The sequence below is a fragment of the Rhinatrema bivittatum genome, chromosome 5, assembly GCF_901001135.1.
Source record: "Rhinatrema bivittatum chromosome 5, aRhiBiv1.1, whole genome shotgun sequence".
NCBI lineage: Eukaryota > Metazoa > Chordata > Amphibia > Gymnophiona > Rhinatrematidae > Rhinatrema > Rhinatrema bivittatum.
The window spans coordinates 243,781,277-243,807,126 of record NC_042619.1 but is presented as its reverse complement, the minus strand read 5'-3'; the positions used below and the strand labels follow the sequence as shown (position 1 = coordinate 243,807,126).

Here is a 25,850-nt window from a genome sequence, read left to right as displayed (position 1 = left end):
GAATGCGCTTTCACCTGAAAGGGTAATGGCTTTCCTGCCTCCACATAGGCTCCTGTGACCACCTCCTTGATCCAGCAAGCTACGGTAGCCTGCGAAACTGGTTTGCCCTACTTTCTTCCACCGTGAAGAACAAACAAGCGTTCTGTCTTGCGAGCCGGTTCTGAAACTTCCAGATACTGCACCAAAAGCCTACAGACATTTAAATGGCAGTATTCTTCCGCGTCCTTGTGCCTTTCTAGGGATGGCGATGAAATGGACTGATTCAAATGAAATTCCAAAACTACCTTGGCAAGAAGGATGAAACAGTACAAAGGTGTAACGCTCCTGGAGTCATCCAGAGGAAAGGTCCCAGACTCAACAATGCCTGCAGTTCAGAGATGCGACATGTCAAGCATATAGCCAACAGGAACACTGTTTTCAGGGTTAATAAGCACAAGGAAAGACTGTGCAGTGGCCGAAAGGAGGGCCCGGCCAAAAACCCCAATACTAGATTAAGATTCCACAAAGGAACTGGCGACCGTAGGGTCATGTCTGGATGAGCTGACAAGCGGGTTCCATTCACCTCATCCCTGAAATAGGAGTGTGCCACTACTTGGACCTTCAAGGAGTTAAGGGTCAAACCTTTATTCAAGCCATCCTGTAAAAAAAATTCCATAATTAGTGGTATTTTGACCATCCGAGGACAAACACCAGTCTTCCTTGCACCAGGCCTTAAATATTCTCCAGACCCGCACATATGCTAAGGACATAGAGAACTTCCACACGCGGAGTAACGTGGCAATTACTGCCGCCGAATATCCACGCTTCATCAGGCGAGCCCTCTCAAGGGCCAAATCATAAGACGGAATCGAGACGGATCCTCGTGAAGGACCAGTCCCTGCTGAAAGTGGTCACTGTGCGGTGGGAGGCTCGGGGGGGGGGGGGTTGTCTCCACTGGAAGTCTCTCCATGTCTGCATACCACGGACACCTGGGCCAATCTGGAGCTACTAGTAAGATTAATTCCCTGTGGAGCTCGATTCTGCAAAGACCCTGCCCAGCAGAGGCCACAGACAGAAGGCGTATAGCAAGTCCGCTTCCAGCCAGGTCTGAACGAGAGAGTCCATCCCCAGGGATCACTGATCTCTTCTGCGACTGAAGAATCAGAGAACCTTCGTATTGTGAGATGTGGCCAGCAAGTCGATGGACAGGAGGTCCCAGTGATCTACCACCAGCTGAAAAGCTTTGGTTGACAACGCCCATTCTCCTGGATCCAGACTCTCCCTGCTTAGAAAGTCTGCTCTGTTGCTGTCTTTTCCTGTGATGTGAGGGGCCAAGATCATATATAGATGTGTTTTTGCCCATTCCATAAGGAGATCTATCTCCATTGACACTTGTAGGCTCTAGGTTCCCCCCTGGCTGTTGATGTAGGCTATCGTTGTTGTGACGTCCGACATTACATGGACCGCTTGCCCCTGGAGTATGTGGCTGAATTGTAGATGCGCCAATCTGACTGCCCGGGCTTCCAGGCAGTTTATGTTTCAGAGTGCCTCTTCCTCAGCCCAACATCCCTGGGCCATCCATTCCCGACAGCGAGCTCCCAGCCCTGAGGCTCGCGTCTGTAATGAGGACCAGCCAGTTTGCCTTGGGACAGCGGTTTACAACATGACAGCAAGGAACATTGAAGTGGTCGCATGTGTACTCTTGCCCACAGTACTACCTCCAGGGTTGATGCCATCAAACAGAGGTTCTGAAGATAGTTCCACACCATCAGGCATATTGTGTTCGTCAACAGACGCACTTGGGACATCAACTTCCTTATCTGTGTGGACAGGAGAAAGACCTTGCCCTGCTTGGTGTCAAACCGGACTGCCAGATATTCCAAGGACAGGGAGGGTTTGAGACTGCTTTTGTCCATGTTTATGACCCAACTGAGTTTCTGAAGCAGGGAGGTCACCCTGCTGGTCACCCAGAGATTTTTTTCCACTGACTTTGCCTGGATCATCCAGTCGTCCAAGAACGGGTGCACCAGGATTCCCTCTTTTCTCAGTGCAGCCATTACAAACACCATAATCTTGGAAAATGTTCTGGGGGCAGTGGCCAGGCCAAAGGGCAGTGCCCTGAACTGATAATGAAGGCCCAATACCACAAAGCATAGGAAATATTGATGTTCTTGCCAGATTGGAATATGAAGGTAGGCCTCAGAAAGGTCCAGGGAGGTTAAGAACTCCCCCCAGTTGTACGGCCATTATCACAGAGTGCAGACTTTCCTTGTGGAAATTAATTACTCGTAGATGTCTGTTGACATTCTTGAGGTCCAGAATGGGACGAAAGGAACCCTTCTTCTTGGGTACAATAAAATAGATGGAATAACACCCCATATTTTCCTGGTGCACAGGTACTGGAATTATAGCCCTCAATCTGAGGAGCCTTACCAAGGTAGACTCCACTGCCTGCTTCTTGTGCTGGGAGAGGCAAGGAGACATTTTGAACATGTCCCAAGGAGTGCTATGAAATTCCAGCATATATCCCTTCTCGTATGACATCCCATACCCATACCCACCGCTGGTAGAAGAGGGGACAGTCGTTCCGAGGGTGGGTCGGCAAAACCTCATTGGGGGGTTCAGGACAAACCTGAGCCTGAACCTGTCCCTCTCTTGGGCTGACGACTCCGAAAGGACTGAGACCGCCCTAAAAGGACAGAGACTTCTGAAATGTTGAGTTACTCTAGGGCCAAAAGCATTGGGAGCCCCTGGATTGACCCCTCATGGGCAAGGGGCACTGTAATTGCCTTCTCTTATCTTCTGGTAGCCTGGACACTGGAGATTCACCCCATTTACTGGCCAGCTTTTCCAATTCACTTCCAAAGAGGAGTAATCCCTTACAGGGCATCTTTGTAAAGTTGCCTTAGAGGTTGCGTCTGCTGACCAATTTTGCAGTCACTACCACTGAGGTCACTCCTCTGGCTGAGGTACAGACTAGGTTTGAGCCCATGTCAGCTAAAAAGGCAGTGACGGGTTCCATAACTTCTCTGGAATTCGCCCCCGAGTCATCCATCTCCCGAGAGTGGAGAAGGCACGAACGAGCTGCTAGTACACAACAAGAAGCAATCTGTAAGGTCATTGTTACTGCGTCAAAGGCTTAAGGATGGACTCCATCCACCTATCGCGCGCATCCATCAAGGCCACTCCTCCCTCCACTGGGATAGTTGGTCGCTTCAAAACAGTGCAGACCAGCGCATCCACTTTAGGGAAATGTAGATGTTCTCTTGTCGCTGGATCCAGTGGGTATAGAGTGTCTAGTGCTCATCCACCTTTAAAACTCATTTCAGGAGTGTCCCATTCCAGGTCAATCAACTCCTGGATGGCTTCCAGCACTGGAAAATAGCAAGAGGCTTTCCATAGAGAAACCAGATAGGGATTCTTCTTTGGTGCAGTCATAGAGTCTGCCCCAGGAACTCCCAGCATCTGAGAAACCGAGGCCGGCAATTCTCCTCTATGGAAAAAACACAACAGTCCGATATGGTTCTAAATCTAGTGGGATTTCCCCATCTTCCAAGGAATCTGGATCCCTTCCATGGGGTCTGGGTCCCTGCCAGGGATACCCTTGGTGAGGCCAGGCATGTCTCGAGGCCTGCTGATAGGGCTGGGAGAGGGAGGCCTTACCGGCTGGGGCTCTATCCGGACAGGGGCAAGTGAAGCAGACTGCACCTGCACAAAGGCTTGAAGGCCTTGAAAAATTCCACCCAAGAAAAGGCAGCTGGGTCCATGCCTAGCCCAGGAAGTACTGAGGTAGGTGCCGTTGGATTTCCCTCTCCTATGGAAGACAGAGCCCTGGGATTACTCAGATCCGGGGTAACTTCCGGTTAAGGTTGTGGCCGATCCATCCTCTAATTGGGAGGAGCCAGGCTTAGTAAAGTCTGGGGAGGCCAATTCTCCCTGGGCCTCCTCACAGTGCTGACATAAGTAAGAATCCAGGTCAGACTACGTAGCCCTAATATGACAAGCAGTGCAGAGAGAATAGCGCTTATGCTTCTTAGCTGCCAGAGCTATTAGGGACGGTAGCTGCGTGTTCAGCCGGCCCGCGCTTAAAAAATTTGTGCACACATACAGCCCGTGCGCCCAGCTTTACCTAAACTTTGCGTTGTGCGCGACGTTATGCGCACAGCTCGTGCACAGAGCCGGCACACACCACGCGTACCGATGCTCTATGGTGGGCAATGGAAGACGCATAAAAAACATGCAAGATGGCACCGCCATGGCCTACCACGTGGTATGCCTAAAGCGGAGCCTAGCCCACCGGTGGCCACTCCACCCGCTCGGAAGCCCGCTTCCCTTTACCCCAATGGGATCAGGAACAACATCAGTACGACACTTTGAGCAGGGAGACCGGAGGAAATCTTACCGAAACCCCTCCAACATCTCTGAATTGGGAGAAATCCTCTCTATTTTTTTTTTTTTAAACTTACCTGGGCTCAGTGCTTATTGGCTGAGTACAGAGACGGTCTCAGCTGTGGGGGAAGTGGGATTTGGCCATCACCACCATGCTCTGCTTCCTGTACCCGCTGCCTTTCAGCTGCTTCAGTAACAAAGTCCATGCCGGGAACGGGTTACCAGTCCAAGGCATACCTCTGTGGGATCTCAAAAATCACCTCAGGAATTCTCAGCTGGGGGAGGGACCTTTAGGTATCACTGTAGGGGAGCAGGACTCAAATCTTTCTCCAATTTAAAAGTAGAATTTCTTCTTCTAAAGGGTACAGTGATCCCAGTAGGGGAAAGCATGTCCACATCTGCTAGGAGACAGAGATACTGAAGGGCTGAGGTCTCTGCAGGGGTGTATTTAGGGTGATGTCAGCTTTGAAACCTGACTGTCTCCATCCGGTAGCAGGAGAGCATATAACCCATTGGTCCTGAGTCGATCTGGCTACACGCTAGGAAACCCAAATTATAGGTACACCATGCAAGGATCCACATTAGGAGTTACCATTCAGGAAAAGGATCTACTTTAAAAACTTCTGCTCAATGTGCTGCAGCAGCCAAAAAAAATATAAAGGTCTAAGGATTAGTAAGAAAGAAATGAGAGAATAAAACAGAAAATATCATAATGCCTCTGTATCGCTCCATAGTGTGACTTCATCTTGAGTATTGTTTGCAGTTCTGACCACCACATCTCAAAAAAAAATATCACAGAATTAGAAAAGGTACAGAGAAGGGTGACCAAAATGATAAAGGGGATGGAATGATTTCCCTATGAGAAAAGGCTAGAAGTTAGGACTCTTCAGCTTAGAGAAGAGACAGCTGAGGGGAAATATGATAGAGGTTTATAAAATAATGAGTGGAATGAGACAAGTAAACATTAATCAGTTGTTTACTCTTTCAAAAATACAAAGACTAGGCGACACACAATGAAGTTACTAAGTAATACATTTAAAACTAATAAGAGAAAATATTTTTTTTTACTCAATACATAATTAAGCTCTGGAATTCATTGCCAGGGGATGTGGTAAAAGCTACTAGTGTAGATTCATTTAAAAATGTTTTGGATAAATTCCTGGAGAAGTCCATAAACCATTAAGGTAGAGTTGCAGATATCCACTGCTTATTCATGGGAGAAGCAGCTTGGAATCTGTCTGCCCCTTGGGATCCTGCCAGGTACTTATGATCTGGATTGGCCACTGCTAGAAATAGGATACTGGGTTTGATGGACCCGATCCAGTATGGCAAGTCTTACATTCTTATAACTCCTTGTTTAGCTTTATAAAGTAATTTATTTTTCTAAAAAATAAAGTACTATGCTGTGCAGATGACAGTTCCCCTCACCCCTTTTTTTTTCTGAATAAAAAAAGTCACTTTTTCCAAGGCACATTACAAAGGACTGAACCATATGGTTTTAATGGCTCATGAAAGCCAAGTTTCAATTGTTCCTGCTTTGGAATTAGTAAAGACAGAAGAGGAAAAAGCAAGTTGGCTTACCATAAAAGTATTTGCTATACATAGCAGGATGAACGTATTCTGGCAGCACTGATTAGGCTCATCTCTAGTAAAGCTTTTGGCTCTGCTAAACATGTGTAGGAATTCCTGCATAGGCTTGCCTCATGAGCCTCCTCAGTTAAAATCAGACCTAATCCTAGCTAGGTAGTTGACTCTACAGGGAGGTAGATGGGTATTTAGCATGGCTAATTCATCTTGTTATCTACAGAAAACACTATTTATGATAAGGAAACTTGCTTTTTCTGTCAATAAGCAGGCATAATCAGTCATGACAGAGTCCCAAGCTAAGGGTTGCAGCAGATCGATTACTGAGTAAACAATCTGGTCTCCACCATGGCCAGTAGACTACTGTGAGAAAAGGTTACACAAAATTGCCCATCTGTGAAGGACATCGCCTTACCACAAAAGCAGCTCTTAAAGCTGTCCCACTTTTTCTTCTGGCAAAATTTATGCAATAAATATATATATTTATTTATTTTATACTAGCACTGAAAAGTACTATTTATTTATTTATTTAGAAACTTTTATATACCGGTATTAGTGGGGACATCATACCGGTTCACATAATAACTGAAAGCTTGGAAAATACATTTCAACAAGGAGAATGTAACTGGGCGGGGGGTAAACCAATAGGCAGTAGGAAGCACTATTGTGAGTGCTGCAGGGGCAGCGAGGCAACTGAAAAAATAAATTAAAGAGAAATAAGAAAAAAGTTGAAGAATTTTGAGAAAAATGACATGTACATGTCCATGATGTGTTCAGATAAAAAGTGACTTGATGAGGCTCAAGGCAATGCCTACATGGGAATTCCCACACATGCTCAGTAGAGCTAAAAGCCCTACTAGCTAGGAGAGACATTCATTCGGTACCACCAGATGATGTCATCCACATGTTATGGCTAATTCAGCCTGCTTATTGATGGAAAATCCCTGGACAAGGTCTTCAAGCATTACTATCACAGGCAGAGGAGATATCAGTTCTTATTCCATGCCTTTAAGGGGGTCCCTGGACAAGCTACTGATGGAGCTCAAAATGTGGAAAATGCAAGAAAGAAAAAACTGCCACAAATACTACATTCTCTCCATCAAACAAATCTTAAAATCTAGTATGAAAATCTTTCATCAGAATTAACTCTTTCTGATTTAGACCAACATGTGTACATTCAGATTCTTAACAGATTAAAAGCAAAATTGCAATTACCTTAGCCCTGCTTAGCAGTTCTGCAATTAATTTAATGGACTCCAGGTTCCTCTGAGCCCAATAAAAGCTTTCTCTCTTCAAATTTAATCTTTTCTTCCAACCTTTTCTGTTCTTCTGCTTGTAATTTTTCAAGTCTCCTCTGGTTTCGCCGAGCTTCACGTTCCTTCTGCTTCTGCTCTTTCCTGCGTAATTTCTGTTCTCTTTTCCTTTGTTTTTCCAGTTCTGCTAACTCTTTTTGTTTCCTAGCACACAAATTTAGATTTTGTGCATGGTTAACAAAAAAACTAACAAAATCTAAGATCAAGATATCTGAATACAAAATAATGGGAATTTTCTGATCAAAATCAGCAATTACATTACACAAGAAACTGAACATGAGGTTTACAATAGAAAATTATTTACTAAGGGTGAAACACATGACCAATTGACATTGTTAACACTGGAAAATATGTTTTTTATGTAATTTGACATCTTGTTTGACATACTAAATCTTAAATGCCTCAAGAAAAATTGTTAAAATAAAACATGAGAAATGAATACTTACTGATAATTTCCTTTTCTTTAGGATAGACGGATTAATCCAGAACCAGAGGGTTATGCACCTCTACAAGGAGATGGAAGACGGAGCAAAGCTGAAATCACAGCATATATACACCCCGGAGAAAGTTCTTTTTCACTCAATGCACAATTAAACTCTGGAATTTGTTGCCAGGGGATGTGGTTAGTGCAGCTGGGTTTAAAAAAGGTTTGGATAAGTTCTTGGAGGAGAAGTCCATTAACTGCTATTAATCAGTTGACTTAGGGAATAGCCTCTGCTATTACTGGCATCAGTAGCATGGTATCTGCTTAGTGTTTGGGTAATTGCCAGGTTCTTGTGGCCTGGTTTGGCCTCTGTTGGAAACCGGATGCTGGGCTTGATGGACCCTTGGTCTGACCCAGTATGGCATGTTCTTATGTTCTCCAAATAAGCAAGCTGAACCTCAATTTTCTCTTCAATCAGTTGCACAAGATTCTCCACCAGATACGCCACCTTCCAGTTCAACAGGCATTTGTTCTGACCCATTGGAGGAACCCCCTAATCATTCCTCGCCTCCAGAAGATCTCACCTATTCCAGGTTCGTTGAAAAACTAGGATCAGGTGCTGGGGGTGGACATCCAAAAGCTGCCGGACACTCGAGAGGAGGAATTTGGGATCCTCAAGATCTTGGAAGTGCCAGCTGAACCTTCGGCTCTACTTTCTCACAAGGTTCGACAAAATGCTGTTGAAAATGTGGGAATCACTGCATTCCAATCTTCCTGTTTCCAGGAAATTAGACCTAATATTCAGATTACAGAAGTCTGCAACCTATGGGATTGTCCCACATGCTTCTGAGGTTGTAGAATCTGCAATAACGTGTGCTAAAAATCCAATTTATACAGGTAGACTCTTCCATTAAGGGAGCATAAACTTCTGGATGATGTGGTGAAAAAGATCTTTCAGAGTGAAACATTGACATCCAGAATACAACAGCATCAATTTTATATGGTTCAATATTTATATGAATGCCTTCAATCTCTAAAAAACCATTCCTGTATTCCGAGACTGGTCAGCCAATAACCCCTCAACCTTTTTTCGACATGGAAGAGGGACTGAGACACCTGCTGAGAACGATTTATGAATCTTTCGAGACCTCCTCCCGGACTTCTGTTATGACAATTGCAGCCAGGCGGTTAGTATGGCTCCATTCTAGCTCTATTTGAGAAGACGTCCATGATAAGCTAGCAAACTTATCCCACTTGGAAGAAAACCTCTTTGGCGACCGGCTGAACATAAGAAAATGCCATACTGTGTCAGACCAAGGGTCCATCAAGCCCAGCATCCTGTTTCCAACAGTGGCCAATCCAGGCCATAAGAACCTGGCAAGTACCCAAAAACTAAGTCTATTCCATGTTACCATTGCTAATGGCAGTGGCTATTCTCTAAGTGAACTTAATAGCAGGTAATGGACTTCTCCTCCAAGAACTTCTCCAATCCTTTTTTAAACACCGCTATACTAACTGCACTAACCACATCCTCTGGCAACAAATTCCAGAGTTTAATTGTGCGTTGAGTAAAAAAGAGCTTTCTCCGATTAGTTTTAAATGTGCCCCCTGCTAACTCCATGGAGTGCCCCCTAGTCTTTCTACTATCCGAAAGAGTAAATAACCGATCCACATCTACCCATTCTAGACCTCTCATAATTTTAAACATCTCTATCATATCCCCCCTCAGCCGTCTCTTCTCCAAGCTGAAAAGTCCTAACCTCTTTAGTCTTTCCTCATAGGGGAGCTGTTCCATTCCCCTTATCATTTTGGTAGCCCTTCTCTGTACCTTCTCCATCGCAATTATATCTTTTTTGAGATGTGGCGACCAGAATTGTACACAGTATTCAAGGTGCGGTCTTCACCATGGAGCGATACAGAGGCATTATGACATCTTCCGTTTTATTCACCATTCCTTTTCTAATAATTCCCAACATTCTGTTTGCTTTTTGACTGCCGCAGAACACTGAACCGACAATTTCAATGTGTTATCCACTATGACGCTTAGATCTCTTTCTTGGGTTGTAGCACCTAATATGGAACCCAAAATTGTGCAATTATAGCATGGGTTATTTTTCCCTATATGCATCACCTTGCACTTATCCACATTAAATTTCATCTGCCATTTGGATGCCCAATTTTCCAGTCTCACAAGGTCTTCCTGCAATTTATCACAATCTGCTTGTGATTTAACTACTCTGAACAATTTTGTATCATCTGCAAATTTGATTACCTCACTCGTATTTCTTTCCAGATCATTTATAAATATATTGAAAAGTAAGGGACCCAATACAGATCCCTGAGGCACTCCACTCCACTCTCCACTGAGAAAATTGTCCATTTAATCATACCGCCTGTTTCCTGTCTTTTAGCCAGTTTGCAATCCACGAAAGGACATCGCCGCCTATCCAATGACGTTTTACTTTTCCTAGAAGCCTCTCATGAGGAGCTTTGTCAAATGCCTTCTGAAAATCCAAGTATACTACATCTACCGGTTCACTTTATCCACGTGTTTATTAACTCCTTCAAAAAAGTGAAGCAGATTTGTGAGGCAAGATTTGCCCTGGGTAAAGCCATGCTGACTTTGTTCCATTAAACCATGTCTTTCTATATGTTCTGTGATTTTGATGTTTAGAACACTTTCCAATATTTTTCCTGGCACTGAAGTCAGGCTAACCGGTCTGTAGTTTCCCGGATCGCCCCTGGAGCCCTTTTTAAATATTGGGCTTACATTTGCTATCCTCCAGTCTTCAGGTACAATGGATGATTTTAATGATAGGTTACAAATTTTTACTAATAGGTCTGAAATTTCATTTTTTAGTTCCTTCAGAACTCTGGGGTGTATACCATCCGGTCCAGGTGATTTACTACTCTTCAGTTTGTCAATCCGGCCTACAACATCTTCTAGGTTCACCGTGATTTGATTCAGTCCATCTGAATCATTACCCATGAAAACCTTCTCCATTACGGGTACCTCCCCAACATCCTCTTCAGTAAACACCGAAGCAAAGAATCATTTAATCTTTCCACGACGGCCTTATCTTCTCTAAGTGCCCCTTTAACACCGCGATCATCTAACGGTCCAACTGACTCCCTTACAGGCTTTCTGCTTCGGATAGATTTTAAAAAGTTTTTACTGTGAGTTTTTGCCTCTACAGCCAACTTCTTTTCAAATTCTCTCTTAACCTGTCTTATCAATGTCTTACATTTAACTTGCCAACGTTTATGCTTTATCCTATTTTCTTCTGTTGGATCCTTCTTCCAGTTTTGAATGAAGATCTTTTGGCTAAAATAGCTTCTTTCACCTCCCCTTTTAACCATGCCAGTAATCGTTTTGCCTTCTTTCCACCTTTCTTAATGTGTGGAATACATCTAGACTGTGCTTCTAGAATGGTATTTAACAATGATCATGCCTCTTGGACATTTTTTTACTTTTGTAGCTGCTCCTTTCAGTTTTTTTCTAACAATTTTTCTCATTTTATCAAAGTTTCCCTTTTGAAAGTTTAGCACAAGAGCCTTGGATTTGCACACTGTTCCTCTTCCAGTCATTAAATCAAATTTGATCATATTATGATCACTATTGCCAAGCGGCCCCACAACCATTACCTCTCTCACCAAGTCCTGTGCTCCATTGAGAATTATATCTAAAATTGCTCCCTCTCTCCTCTGTTCCTGAACCAATTGCTCCATAAAGCTATCATTTATTCCATCCAGGAACGTTATCTCTCTAGCGTGTCCAGATGATACATTTACCCAGTCAATATTGGGGTAATTGAAATCTGAAAATACAATGAAGCAAAACCTTGCACATCCGCAAGTACTCAGACAAAAGCGTGCAGGACAACTCTCTTCCACTCAAAATTTCAAACAATTCAGTTTATTTTGATAGAACTTGTTCAATTGTGGCAACTCCAAAAATAGCAACAATGTCTTAAAGTCCCCCGACACGGTCCCGTGTTTCGCGGTTGCTGCATCGGGAGGGACCAGGTAACATTTCAATCTTTACAAAGATTGAAAATGATTATTTGTAAAGATTGAAAATGTTACCTGGTCCCTCCCGATGCAGCAACCGCAAAACACGGGACCGTGTCGGGGACTTTAAGACATTGTTGCTATTTTTGGAGTTGCCACAATTGAACAAGTTCTATCAAAATAAACTGAATTGTTTGAAATTTTGAGTGGAAGAGAGTTGTGTCATGCACGCTTTTGTCTGGGTAATTGAAATCTCCCATTATTACTGCACTACCAATTTGGTTAGCTTCCCTAATTTCTCTTAGCATTTCACTGTCTGTCTCACCATCTTGACCAGGTGGACGGTAGAATACCCCTACCCCTATCACTATAGTCTTCCCCAACACACAAGGGATTTCTACCCATAAAGATTCCATAAAGATTGTTGATTATTGTTTATTTATTATTTGTAATAATAATGTTAATTTTAATCCTAAATCGCCTTCAGCTCTATAAGTTCTCAGCATTAGCTGTTATTTCTCATGATGTTAGACCTGTTATTTGTACCCTCTTGTTTGATAATGTTCGATTGTTCGATGTAACTTCTAACTTTGGTTCTATGTAAACCGACGTGATATGTACCAGTACATGAACATCGGTATATAAAAGCTTTTAAATAAATAAAATAAATAAATAAATAAAGATTCAACTTTGTATTTAGTCTCATGCAGGATGTTTATCCTGTTGGACTCTATGCCATCCCAGACATAAAGCGCCACACCTCCTCCCGAGTGCTCCTCTCTGTCATTGCGATATAATTTGTACCCCGGTATAGCACTGTCCCATTGGTTATCCTCTTTCCACCATGTCTCTGAGATGCCAATTAAGTCTATGTCATCATTCACTGCTATACATTCTAATTTTCCCATCTTACTTCTTAGACTTCTGGCATTAGCATACAAACATTTTAAAGTTTGTTTTTTGTTTGTATTTTCATTCTGCTTTTTAATTGATAGGGATAAGTTAGAATTTTTTAGCTCAGGTGAGTTTTTAGTTACAGGCACTTGGACTATTTTTCTAATTATTGGAACCTCACTGTTGGGATGCCCCAATTCTAATGCATCATTAGTATCCTTTGAAGATACCTCTCTCCGAACCATGCGCTGCTGAGCGACTGTCTGCTTTCCCCTTTGTTCTAGTTTAAAAGCTGCTCTAACTCCTTTTTAAAGGTTAGCGCCAGCAGTCTGGTTCCACCCTGGTTAAGGTGGAGTCCATCCCTTCGGAAGAGACGTCCCCTTCCCCAAATGTTCCCCAGTTCCTAACAAAACTGAATCCCTCTTCCTTGCACCATAGTCTCATTCACGCATTGAGACTCCGGAGCTCTGCCTGCCTCTGGTGACCTGCGCATGGAACAGGGAGCATTTCAGAGAATGCTACCCTGGAAGTTCTGGATTTAAGCTTTCTTCTTAAGAGCCTAAATTTGGCTTCCAGAACCTCCCTCCCACATTTTCCTATGTCATTGGAGCCCACATGTACCACGACAGCCGGCTCCTCCCCAGCACTGTCTAAAATCCTATCTAGGTGACGCGTGAGGTCCTCCACCTTCGCACCAGGTAGGCATGTTACCAGGCGATCCTCACGCCCACCAGCCACCCAGCTATCTACAAACAGTCTAACTTCAGTTAGTCAGCCAGAGCGAATCACTGCTCTCTTGATTAACAAATGTTGGTCTCTATTCAAACCCAATCACACTACCTCAACACCTTTCCAAGGTGAGTAACTGAGCTGAACTATTCAACTTTTTTATTTAGGTATACACTGCTCCTAGCTTATTTCTAGCTTCTGGCTACTTTTTTTTTTTTTGGGGGGGGGGAGGATTTTTTTTGTTTTTTTTTCAATACAAACACTTACTTTGTATTAAATACAAACACTCAGTTCTTTAAAAGTCTGCAGAACACTCAGTTCTGCAGACTTTTAAAAATAAACACACTACCTACTGCTTACTAGCTACCTTATTGACTGACTATTTAAAAATACAAACAGTCTAACTTGTTTATTCACTGCCTTTCTGATTATTAAAGGCACAAACACACAAACACACTAACTAATATTCCCAGATAGTTAACTTTGCCCCAATACTTTTAAAAAAGACAATGTCCCAAGCAAAACTTACTGATTCCTTTCAGCCACCAGCAAGGTGATCCTCTCCTCTCAGTGTTCCCACTGGAATGTGGGTTACTGAGCTCTTCCCTTCTAATTTACAATGTGCTTCTAAGGTAAATTAGTACAAAACAGTTCCTTTAGAGATTTACACTTCAGTTAGTTTTCCTGAGTGACTCACTGCTCTCTTGATTAACAAATGTTGGTCCCTATTCAAACCCAATCACACTACCTCAACACCTTTCCAAGGTGAGTAACTGAGCTGAACTATTCAACTTTTTACTTAGGTATACACTGCTCCTAGCTTATTTCTAGCTTCTAGCTACTTTTTTTTTTTGGGGGGGGGGGGTTTGTGTTTTTTTTTGTTTTTTAAATACAAACACTCAGTTCCAGATTAAAGAGGAAAACGTTGCAGTTCAATCCCTGTCATCAATGCTAGACTCTCAATCCATATCTAGAAGGTTTTACCATCCTTATTGTGATTCCTCTTACTATCAGAGAAGGCCCTTCAGGCCATTTCAGCCCTTCAGACCACAGCCTTATCAACAGTTCCAGCAACCTCATACGCAGCCTTAATCATCTCAGAGGAGACCACATCAAAGAGACAGGAAATAGCAAAAGCCCTCAAGCACCAACCCAAAAACCCTCTCAGTCTGAGGATAGCACAGCCACTTGCCAGTGGGAGCCAGAATATCTCATTTTGCCTTCAGATCAGTGGGTCCTGAAGAGAGTGAACGAGAATATCGCCTAGATTTTACTATTCCACCATCCCTGTCCCACCTTACCAAACAGTTGAAGGGTGTATCTCAACTGTCTCTGTTACAACAGGAAGTTCAAGCTTTACTCTGCCAGCAAGCCATCCGGCCGGTTCCAATCAGCAACTCAACATTGGTTATTACTCCCTGTATTTCCTTAATCCGAAATGATAGGAAGGTCTTCGCCCCAGTCTGGACCTACGCTCCCTAAAACACACACACACATTCGGACAGAAAAGTTCAAGATGACTTCCATAAAACTAGTTCTGCCGTTCATTCAACAGAATGATGTGCTCTCTGGATCTAAAGGATGCTTACACGCATATTCCGATACACCTCGCCTGTTGGCGATATCTCTGTTTCTGGGTGGCTTCGACTCACTACCAGTTCAGGGTCCTCTCCTTTGGCCTTTCCTCAGCTCCAAGGATTTTCACCAAATATTTGGTTGTGGCAGTTGCTCACGTACAACAGGGAATCCAGATTCTTTCCTATCTAGATAATTGGTTAATATTCTCCCCAGACAAAACTTCAGTGAAGAGGCACCTGGAGACAACCATCACCTGCCTCGAGTCTCTAGGATTCCTCAACTATGAGAAATCTGTACTCAAACCAACAGATTCTGCAATTCACAGGAGCACAAATAGACTCCATTCATTCTTGGGTCTTCCTCCCACCAGACAGAATTGAAAGAATTCAGACTCTTTGTACACAATTGCTTCGCAACTCACAGTGCACCAGTTGCTCGTACTCTTGGAAGACCTAGCATTGACCATTCATGTAGTCTCACATTCCCACCTCCAATGGGGTCTGAATTCTCAATGGTCCCAATAACTCCAACCTATGACAAAGAGGATAACCCTATCAGACTCCATGTGCAGGGACATTCACTGGTGGCTCAGCCTGGAGTGCTGACAGTGGGATCCCCCCTCCAGGAACTGACACACATTCTCATTCTCACTACAGATGCCTCCACATTCAGGGTTGGTGGGGGGGCCATCTTTTACACTACAAAACGCAAGATTTATGGTCTTCGACTGAGCAGTCCTACCAAATCAATCTCCTGGAATTAAGAGGCTTGAGATATGCTCTCAGGACTTTCGTTCATCTATTGAAGGGCCACACTATAATGATTCACACAGACAATCAGGTGGCCATGTTCTATGTGAACAAACAAGGTGGATTGGGTTCCTGGCTCCTTTGCCAGAGGCAGTATGAATCTGGGAATGGGCTGTGGAAAACTCAGCATCTCTTCAGGTAACGTATTTGCCAGAGATTGCAACACCTTGGCGGATCATCTAAGCAGAGGGTTTCACCTCACGAGTGGTCTCTCAATCAATCAACAGCCAACAATATCTTCCATTAATGGGATCGGCCATGCTTGGATCTTTTCGCCACTGAGCACAACCAGAAGGTGAGGGACTTTTGTTCGATCTGCCCCAGCAGTCTTAAGTCACAAGACGCCTTTCTTCTATTTTAATCAACTAGCCTACTCTATGCTTTTCCTCCGATTCCTCTGATCTCCATGACAGTTCAAAAATTCCTTCGGGACAAAGCACGAATGATTCACATAGCCCCAGCGTGGCTGAGACAGCATTGGTTTGTGTATTGAAACAGTACTCAGAGGACCAGTCCATATCCCTGGGTCATGAACCAGATCTCCTAACACAAGAGGGGGTCCTCTCTCCTTCAACCTCTTCACGCTTCCCTCAACCAAATAGTCTGGGTGTTGAATGCGAGACTCTGCAGAAGTTAACTCTCTTGCCAAGCATTCAACAAATCATTGTGGCAGCAAGGAAACCTTCCATTAAGAGAAATTATTCCTTCAAATGGCGAAGGTATACCAAGTGGTGTCAAGATATCAGTTTTTGCCCCTTTTCCTCGTCGCCAAAGGAGGTTCTTAATTACCTTCTTCATCTCTCAGAATTGGGCTGACCACATCCTCAATCAGAGTCCACTTAAGTGCAAAAGCCACTTATCACGGGACGCGAAATGAGAAGCTGTTTAGCATCCACAGCGGAGCCATTCCGGGGGTGAGGCCTTGGTCCCGGTCCTGACGGGACCCCGCTGACCTCCATACTGCTGATGTCAAGGGGAGGGGCCGGAAGGAAACCTTCAAAACCGGCCCTCCCGTGGCGCACAGCTGCCGCTAGCTCACTGCCTAAGCCGGGCGCGGCTTTGCCTGAATTTTTGCCTGAACTCTGAATTGAATTACCTGGAAGAAACTCCCTCAGGTAGGATATATTTTCTTGAACTTGTTAATCCCTGAGTAGCCTCCTTTAGAGAAGCAAATATCGGTGCAACAAAGCCACTTCATGTCTCTCTTTCAGCACAGTTTTGTTGAATTGCCTAACTTTATTTCCTAAATTTATAATGCCGCACACTAAAAGGAAGTTAAAGCCTTCCTCTAGTATTCCAGCACTGGAACTGGGTCAGAGGAGCGCCTCAGAGTGGTATGGAATCCCTCCCTCATAACCCCCATAGAAGAGACTGCTGTAAGTGCGGACCAGGAGCATGGCCCTGCCTTCATGGTCGAAGAAACATCTTTGAGTCCGGGGGCACTGGTAACACCTCCACCACCTGGTAAAGTTGGGGTTTCACCCATAGAAAAACCAGGTATTTCCCGGGAAGCTGTGAGTAGTGTGGATTCCTTGGAAGGAGGTCAGAAAGAGATAAAAAGAGATAGCTGATGAGACTGTTTTTCAGCAACTACCTGAAATACCTAAATTGGGAGGTACTGGAAGTCTAGTCTCGACCCCCAAGGAACCAACCATGTCAAGGATAGAGAAAAATGGTTTGAATAAATAGCAAGACGGTGAGATAACATCTAAACCAATGGCCACCAGAACTGGGATAATGAAACCAGCAAACATCACTTTGGAAATATTATGGAATTATATGGCTAAGCTAGATACATTTTTTTTTTAATTTTATTTAGATTTATATTCCACTTTTTGCACTTTTTTCAGAACTTCAAAGTGGATTTCATTCAGGAACTGTATATATTGTGAACTTAACAGAAGCAGTGGTAGAAGTAAACAATTCATTAAAAAAGAATTCTGAAATTGTAGAAAATCATCAAGGGAAATTTTCAGACATGGATATGCGTATCACACAGGTTGAAAAATTAGAGTCATCAAATAAAAATAGAAGAGGAGTTTCATAAGAGATTTGAAAATTTAGAAAATTCTATGCGGGCACTGAATTTAAGAATCATAAATTTCCCAATAATTAAGTATTTGAATCCTGTAGAACTTTTTTAAAGTTATATACTACAGGTATTAAAAATACCAGAGCAATGCCTCCCAGTAATAGTGAAAGCTTTTTACATTGGGTACAAGAAAAAGGAACAAAATCAGTTCTTATTGGGAAATAAAGAGGAAACAGAACAAAAATTTCCTGTAGAATCTTCAATTAACATCTCAGATTTCCTGCAGAAGTCACAAGAAGATATGGATGTAAAAAACAGAGAAACATTACTGGTCCATTTTGCTTTTATTACTAACTAGCGGTGGCCTGCCACGTGTTGCGGTGGCAGAGTCAGGTTCTTTTCCCCCCCCCCCCCTTGCTCATATACCTCAGTCACACATCGTCCTCCCCCTTGGTCACTCACCCCCCCTTTCCTCCCCTGTCCCCACTCCAACTCTCTCCCCTCACACTCACCCCTCCCCCTTTGGTCACTAACCCCCCTTCACTCCCTGTCCCCACTCCAACTCTCATCCCTCACACTCACCTCTCCCCTCTGTGTCTCTCCCTGACACTCACCGCCCCCTTCATTCTCCCTCCCCTCACTGTCACCTCTCCCTGCTACTCCCTACACTTTCGTCAGTGACACCACACCCTCTCTCAGTCTCCTTCCCTGACTCTGATCCCCTCCCGCTTGTAATGCCCTCCCAGCTGATCCCCCCCATCCCTCTCCCTCTTGTGCGGTTCTGTGCGGCCCGCTCCCGAAGACTCGAGGTCAGCGAGGATCCCTCCCTGTCGTGCACGTGAGCCATACCAGATCGCCGCCGCAGCTCCTCCCAGGTGTCGAAGTTCGGCCGGCCGACACCACCAAGCCCGATATCGCCGCCGGTCCGCCGCTGCTGCTCCTCTCAGCGCCATGTTGGTCCCGCTGTGTCTGACGTGCGCTCCCGCCCGCGCATGCGCAGTACAGCAGCTTCATTTCCCAAGGTAGATAGCGTGTGTTGCATGTCTGTCCAACAGATGTCGCTGTTTTCCCCACACACATGTAAAAACATGTTTTTATCTGTAACCGTGTGACATCTATGTAATCTAGATAGAGAAAAACCTTGCCGAAAGTGAAAGCAAGGTTGTGTCCAAATTTGAAAGCAATTGGTGCAGTAGTTTCTGAGATTATTGATTACGTACAAACTAATTTTACATTTTTATTTATATAGATAGAGAGAATGTCTTAAAGTCTTTTTTTCTTAATAGGCCGAGTATGTTCTATGGGTATAGAGTCTGGGTTTACCCACATCTAGCCAGGAGCACTCAGCTTCGTAGAAAAATGTTTGGCTTTAAAGAAAGAGGTGATTGATAAGGGTGGTTATTTTCTACTGAAATACCCATGTAGATGTGCTGTTAAATTTGAGGGGAAAAATTATTTAACAACAGACCCAGAACATCTTAAGAATCTTCTCGGGGATGTAAATCCGGTTATTTAAGTAGTGGGAGTTTAAGTTGCACTTTCTCCTACAGTAACAGTTGTTATTGGTATATGTTGTATTGTTTAATTGCTCATGATACAATGTTTCTCTAAATTTTTGCCTTATATATGGAGCTGGATTTAATGGATTTCCTTACTAGGTGATATACTTAGTCAAATTTACTAATATCAATGTATGTATTTATATACGAAAGCTCTGTCATTGCTAAAGGCAGGAGAATTCTTAATTGTTTAAAATTCAATAAATAAGCGGCTTTTTTAAAAAAAAATTTATCACGACAGAGACTCTTCAGTGGCGTCCCACCCATTAGTGTCTCCATTGATCAAAGGTCGCCTTAATCTTCATCCTCCCATCAGGAAACCACCGGTACCTTTTGATTTAAATGTAGTCCTCTCTAGTCTCATGAAGGATTCTCTTCAAACCCTTACAATCCACTGACCAAAATGTCTTACTTGGAAGGTGGTATTCCTCGTGACTATCACCTCAGCTGGACAAGTCAGTTCACTCCAAGCCTTGCAGTTTTATCATGACAAAGTGGCACTTAGAACCCACCCAAGTTTGAGATCTAAAAACCTCAGCAGACAAATCACTATGAACAGGCTCTGTAATATGTCCCTCCTTTAAGGCATGAAATGCCTGATGTAAAATCTCAAACTCAAGCCAAAAAACTTGTTTTACTTTCCAGGGATTCCGGCGAAAACTTGGGAGATCCCTGGCTTAAAATAGGACCACTTCTTGATGACACTCCCGGCGTGTCAAAATGACAGTCGCGCCCGAGTCAGCCGTTAAAACAACTGCCGCTGATGTCTCCCCCAAAACCAAAGCTGCCCTAGACAAGGACTTTTGCTTGACAACTGCATGGATTACCTTCTTTACTGATGCTGAAGTTTTAAGTTCAGGCAATTCAACTTTACTGCAGCACAGAGAGCATAAGCTTCCTTCAGCAACCTCTGCAACGATGGACCTTCTCTGACATGGTGGGAAAAAACCCCAACTCCCAGCTCTCAACTGTGGCAGGATACAGGAATTCACTGCTAAAGGGCAGGTAATTCGATCTAAATCCGCAAATATTGGCCGATTTAGAGAGAGCAGAGGCTTCTCCTCCTTACAAAGCAAACATCAAAGGAGGGAATAAATTAGTCTCTAGGGCTTGCATCACTGCAGGAGAACCGTCCGCAGGAGCAAGGGCACAAATCAAAGTACTCTGACCAGTTGATTTTCAGTACCAGTAAAGGTGCTGAAAGTAAAAAATAATAAATCCTCTTCTTATTCAGCTAGAAGAGCAAAACTCTAAACTCCCATCCAATGGCTAGAGGCAGAGAACATTGGTTGAATTGGTTCTAATTATCACTTATATTCTAGAGAGGTCATTTAAAAAAAAAAAAATAATAATACGTTTTAGAACTCTGCCTCTATTTGCTCTGGATGACACGATATACCCATAGGATCAGGACTGGTGGAGCAGAAGATACAAGAAGGGTATTTTTGTAAGGTTAGCCTTAGAGGTTGCATCGGCCAACCAATTTCTCAGCCATAACAGATGCCTGGCCACTATTATCAAAGCCACCCCTCTGGCTAAAGTACAGACCAAATCGCAGCCTGCATCTGCTAAAAAGGTGGCTGATGGTTCCATAACTCCTTTTTCACTCAAGAGTCATCGACCTCCTGAGAGAGAAGTAAACAAGAGCCAGCCACCAGGGAACAAAAAGAAGCTATCTGCAAAGTCATTGCCACCATTTCAAATGCTTGTTTAAGGATGGTCTCCATCCTTCTAACATAAGAACATAAATTGCCATGCTGGGTCAGACCAAGGGTCCATCAAGCCCCAGCATCCTATTTCCAACAGAGGACAAACCAGGCCACAAGAACCTGGCAATTACCCATCATGTACATCTTTCAAAGCCTCTCTTCCCTCCACGGGGAAATTTGTCTGCTTGGAAACTACATAGACCAGTGCATCCACTTTCAGATAACGCAGATGCTCTCTCACCACTGGATCTGAAGGATACAGATCTTCTAAAACTTGACCCCCTTTGAAATTAGCCTCCAGGGTGCCCCACTCAAGATCAATCAATTCTTGAATGGCCTCTATCACAGGGGAAAAAAACCAAGAGGCTTTACGTAAGGAAATCAAAATGGGATTTTAATTTGGCTCAGAAGTGGAATCCACCCCAGGAACTCCCAGCATCTTCAAAGTCTGAGAAATCAGAGCCAGCAACTCATCTCTATGAAAGAACCACAACATCGTCCTATACGTTTCTAGTCCCAGAAGAATTTCCCTATCCAAAAGGGAGTTAGGATCTGCCTCATCAGTGACATCCGGATCCTTACAGGGAAGGCCTACTATTGAACTAGGTGTACTTCAGCGCTTGACAGCAGTTCCGAACTACAGTTCTGCCCTAGCAGGTTTGGACTGGGCTGAGGACTGCGTTTGAAGGAAAGATTGAAATCCTTGAAAAAAATTCTACCCAAGGAAAGGCAGATGGATCTATGCCAAAACCAGGAGGCACTTGTGCTGTGCCCACTGAGCTACCATCCCCCGCTAATGAACCAGTTTAAGGGAGTTCCTTCCTTTATTTATTTATTTATTTATTTATTTAAAGGCTTTTATATACCGATGTTCATGTACTGGTACATATCACGTCGGTTTACATAGAACCAAAGTTGGATATCAGGCATCCCTTGTGCCACATATTTACCCAAAACCTTATCAGGCTGGGAAGAGCCAGGCTTAGTAAAATCAGAGAAAGATAATTCTCCCCGAGCCTCTAAACAGCACTGGCACAAGTCAGAGGGCACGCCAGGCTGAGATGCCCAAATATGACAGGGAAAGGTGTTTAGGATTCTTAGCTATAGATGCCATTTTTTTTTTTTTAATCCATTCAAAATTCAGGCATCCAATAGTTAGGCATCCCAAAACTAGGCGCCTCAAAGCTAGGTATCTTAAACTTAAGCACACAAACGTGCCCAATTTGACTGCACAGGTAAGCACTTGTCTAAACTGGACATCACTATTACCTGGATGCCCAAACCAACGCCTGAACTAAGCATCCAAAAACTGGATGCACAGGCCGAACCGATGTCCTGTAGAGGGCAGCCAAACGCGCAGGCAAATGCACATGAAAACAGCGCCACTGCCTACCATGCAGCACGCAGTGAAAAGGTCTCAGAGCGGGCACTAGCCAATAGAGGCAGATCAACCCGCTAGGCTGCCCACTTCCCTCAACTTCCCTCAGGCGGGACGAAGGTCAGAACAGCGCACCGAGCACAGACACCGTGGAGTAGGGATGTGAATCATTTTTTAACGATTAAAATTATCGTCCGATAATTTTAATATCGTCTTAAATCGTTATAGAACACGATACAATAGAAATTCTAACGATTTATCGTTAAAAATCGTTAAATCGTGTTAGTGCGCACTAACGGGAGTTAGTGCGCACTAACTGAAAATGATACAAATTGACACTTTCCAGGTCAGTAAAGGTCAGTTAGGAATGAATATGTGTTCCTATTGGCTGGCTGCCCTCTTATCTATTGATGTTAACCAGGTTCCCACTGAGGTGATGGTTGGGGGGATGGGAAATGCAAATGGAAACTCAGGAACACTAACAGAAAATGATACAAATTATTGACACTATCCAGGTCAGTAAAGGTCAGTTAGGAATGAATATGTATTCCTATTGGCTGGCTGCCCTCTTATCTATTGATGTTACCAAGGTTCCACTGAGGTGATGGTTGGGGGGGATGGGAAATGAAAACTGTTGGTAGTTGACAAAAAAAGTAATGTGATCAGTCAATATGACTAGAACCTGTGCCCTATTCCTGATACCAGGGGTGTTGTGATCTTCCTGCACTCAGTGCCCTATCCCTGATACCAGTCTGAGACAGCTCCCTCCCTGCATTACTAGTGAGAGGCTGGCTTCACAGACAGGGGGGAGCTGCCTGACCCTCACTCCTGACTTCCCCCATGTCCCAGCTAGTGAATGGTGTGTGGGTGAGGGGGGGGAGGATGGTGAAGTCTGAGACAGCTCCCTCCCTGCATTACTAGTGAGAGGCTGGCTTCACAGACAGGGGGGAGCTGCCTGACCCTCACTCCTGACTTCCCCCATGTCCCAGCTAGTGAATGGTGTGTGGGTGAGGGGGGGGAGGATGGTGAAGTCTGAGACAGCTCCCTCCCTGCATTACTATTGAGAGGCTGGCTTCACAGACAGGGGGGAGCTGCCTGACCCTCACTCCTGACTTCCCCCATGTCCCAGCTAGTGAATGGTGTGTGGGTGAGGGAGGGGAGGATGGTGAAGTCTGAGACAGCTCCCTCCCTGCATTACTATTGAGAGGCTGGCTTCACAGACAGGGGGGAGCTGCCTGACCCTCACTCCTGACTTCCCCCATGTCCCAGCTAGTGAATGGTGTGTGGGTGAGGGGGGGGGGGAGGATGGTGAAGTCTGAGACAGCTCCCTCCCTGCATTACTAGTGAGAGGCTGGCTTCACAGACAGGGGGGGGCTGCCTGACCCTCACTCCTGACTTCCCCCATGTCCCAGCTAGTGAATGGGTGTGGGTGAGGGGGGGGGGGAGGATGGTGAAGTCTGAGACAGCTCCCTCCCTGCATTACTAGTGAGAGGCTGGCTTCACAGACAGGGGGGAGCTGCCTGACCCTCACCTCCGGGGTATTGTGATCTTCCTGCACACAGTGCCCTATCCCTGATACCAGGGGTGTTGTGATCTTCCTGCATGCAGTGCCCTATACCTATTAATACCAGGAGTGTTGTGATCTTCCTGCATGCAGTGCCCTATCCCTAATACCAGGGGTGTTGTGATCTTCCTGCACACAGTGCCCTATTCCTGATACCAGGAGTGTTGTGATCTTCCTGCAATGTGTGCAAGAAGATCCCAACACCCCTGGTATCAGGAATAGGGCACTGTGAAGATCACAACACCCCTGGTATTAGGGATAGGGCACTGTGTGCAGGAAGATCACAACACTCCTGGTATTAATAGGGATAGGGCACTGTGTACATGAAGATCACAACACCCCTGGTGCCAGGGATAGGGCACTGTGTGCAGGAAGATCACAACACCCCTGGTGCCAGGGATAGGGCACTGTGTGCAGGAAGATCACAACACCCCTGGTGCCAGGGATAGGGCACTGTGTGCAGGAAGATCACAACACCCCTGGTGCCAGGGATAGGGCACTGTGTGCAGGAAGATCACAACACTCCTGGTATTAATAGGGATAGGGCACTGTGTGCAGGAAGATCACAACACTCCTGGTATTAATAGGGATAGGGCACTGTGTGCAGGAAGATCACAACACCCCTGGTGCCAGGGTTAGGGCACTGTGTGCAGGAAGATCACAACACTCCTGGTATTAATAGGGATAGGGCACTGTGTGCAGGAAGATCACAACACTCCTGGTATTAATAGGGATAGGGCACTGTGTGCAGGAAGATCACAACACCCCTGGTGCCAGGGTTAGGGCACTGTGTGCAGGAAGCAACACTCCTGGTATTAATAGGGATAGGGCACTGTGTGCAGGAAGATCACAACACTCCTGGTATTAATAGGGATAGGGCACTGTGTGCAGGAAGATCACAATACCCCTGGTATCAGGGTTAGGGCACAAGTTCTAGTCACATTGACTGATCACATTACTTGTTTTGTCAAGCTACCAACTGTTTCCATTTCCCATCCCCCATATACTGTCAGTGGGAAGCTTGGTAACATGAATAAATAAGAGGGCAGCCAATAGGAATACATATTCATTCCTAAACTGACCTTAACTGACCTGAAAGTGTCAAATTGTATCATTTTCAGTTAGTGCGCACTAATCGGAAAAAACGATTTTTAACGATTTTTTAACTAAAAAATCGTGCCTAACACGATTTTTTGCCCTGCCACACGATTTCTATCGTTAAGACGATATGGAAAACGATTCACATCTCTACCGTGGAGAGGTAAGCCCTACTCAAACCCTCCTTCTCTGTTTCTGTACTATTACTCTTTTAAAAAAAAAAAAAAAAAAAACAAAAAAAAAACAACTTACCTGAGCTCAGCCCTTCCCAGCTGAGTAGAGACGGTCTCCGGCTGTGGGGGGAGAGAGCAAATGCGTTCACCGCCACACTCAGATTCCTGTACCCGCTGTATTTCAGCTGTAAAACAGACCAAGGCTCTCATCTGAGGGACCACGGAAATTACCTCAGGAATTCTCAATTGGGGGAGAGCAAGGCAAACAATTTTTTTTATTTCGTCTTCTAAAATCTGAAGCAATCCCCAGTAGGGATTGCCCCCTAAGGATTGCTGGTATTCTCCATTTGCTGGAGATGGAAAATACTGGCAGGCTGATGTCACTGCAGGGGTATATATATACTGTGACATCAGCTTTGTTCCTTCTCCACCTGCTGGTAGAGGTGCATAATCCATTAGTCCTGAAATCCTCTGTCTGGGTGCTAGGAAAAATGTTCTTATGTTTCTGAGAGAGAGAGGAGAGAATGCACACCAAATGCAAACGAAAGAAAAAAATAACGCAGACTAAAACCAGTAAAGAAAAAAGTGAACAATAACTATTCCCCTAATATTTCAGCTGGCTTTAAG

General features: G+C 44.4%; 1 protein-coding gene across 1 annotated transcript in view; it reads right to left on the bottom strand.

The window, feature by feature from the left end:
- AKAP17A (A-kinase anchoring protein 17A) overlaps positions 1-25,850 on the bottom strand; it is a 125,765-nt gene that overhangs the window by 7,904 nt on the left and 92,011 nt on the right. Inside the window, 1 exon segment of the mRNA XM_029603253.1 lies at positions 7,168-7,218. Coding sequence (XP_029459113.1) covers positions 7,168-7,218 — 51 coding nt within the window.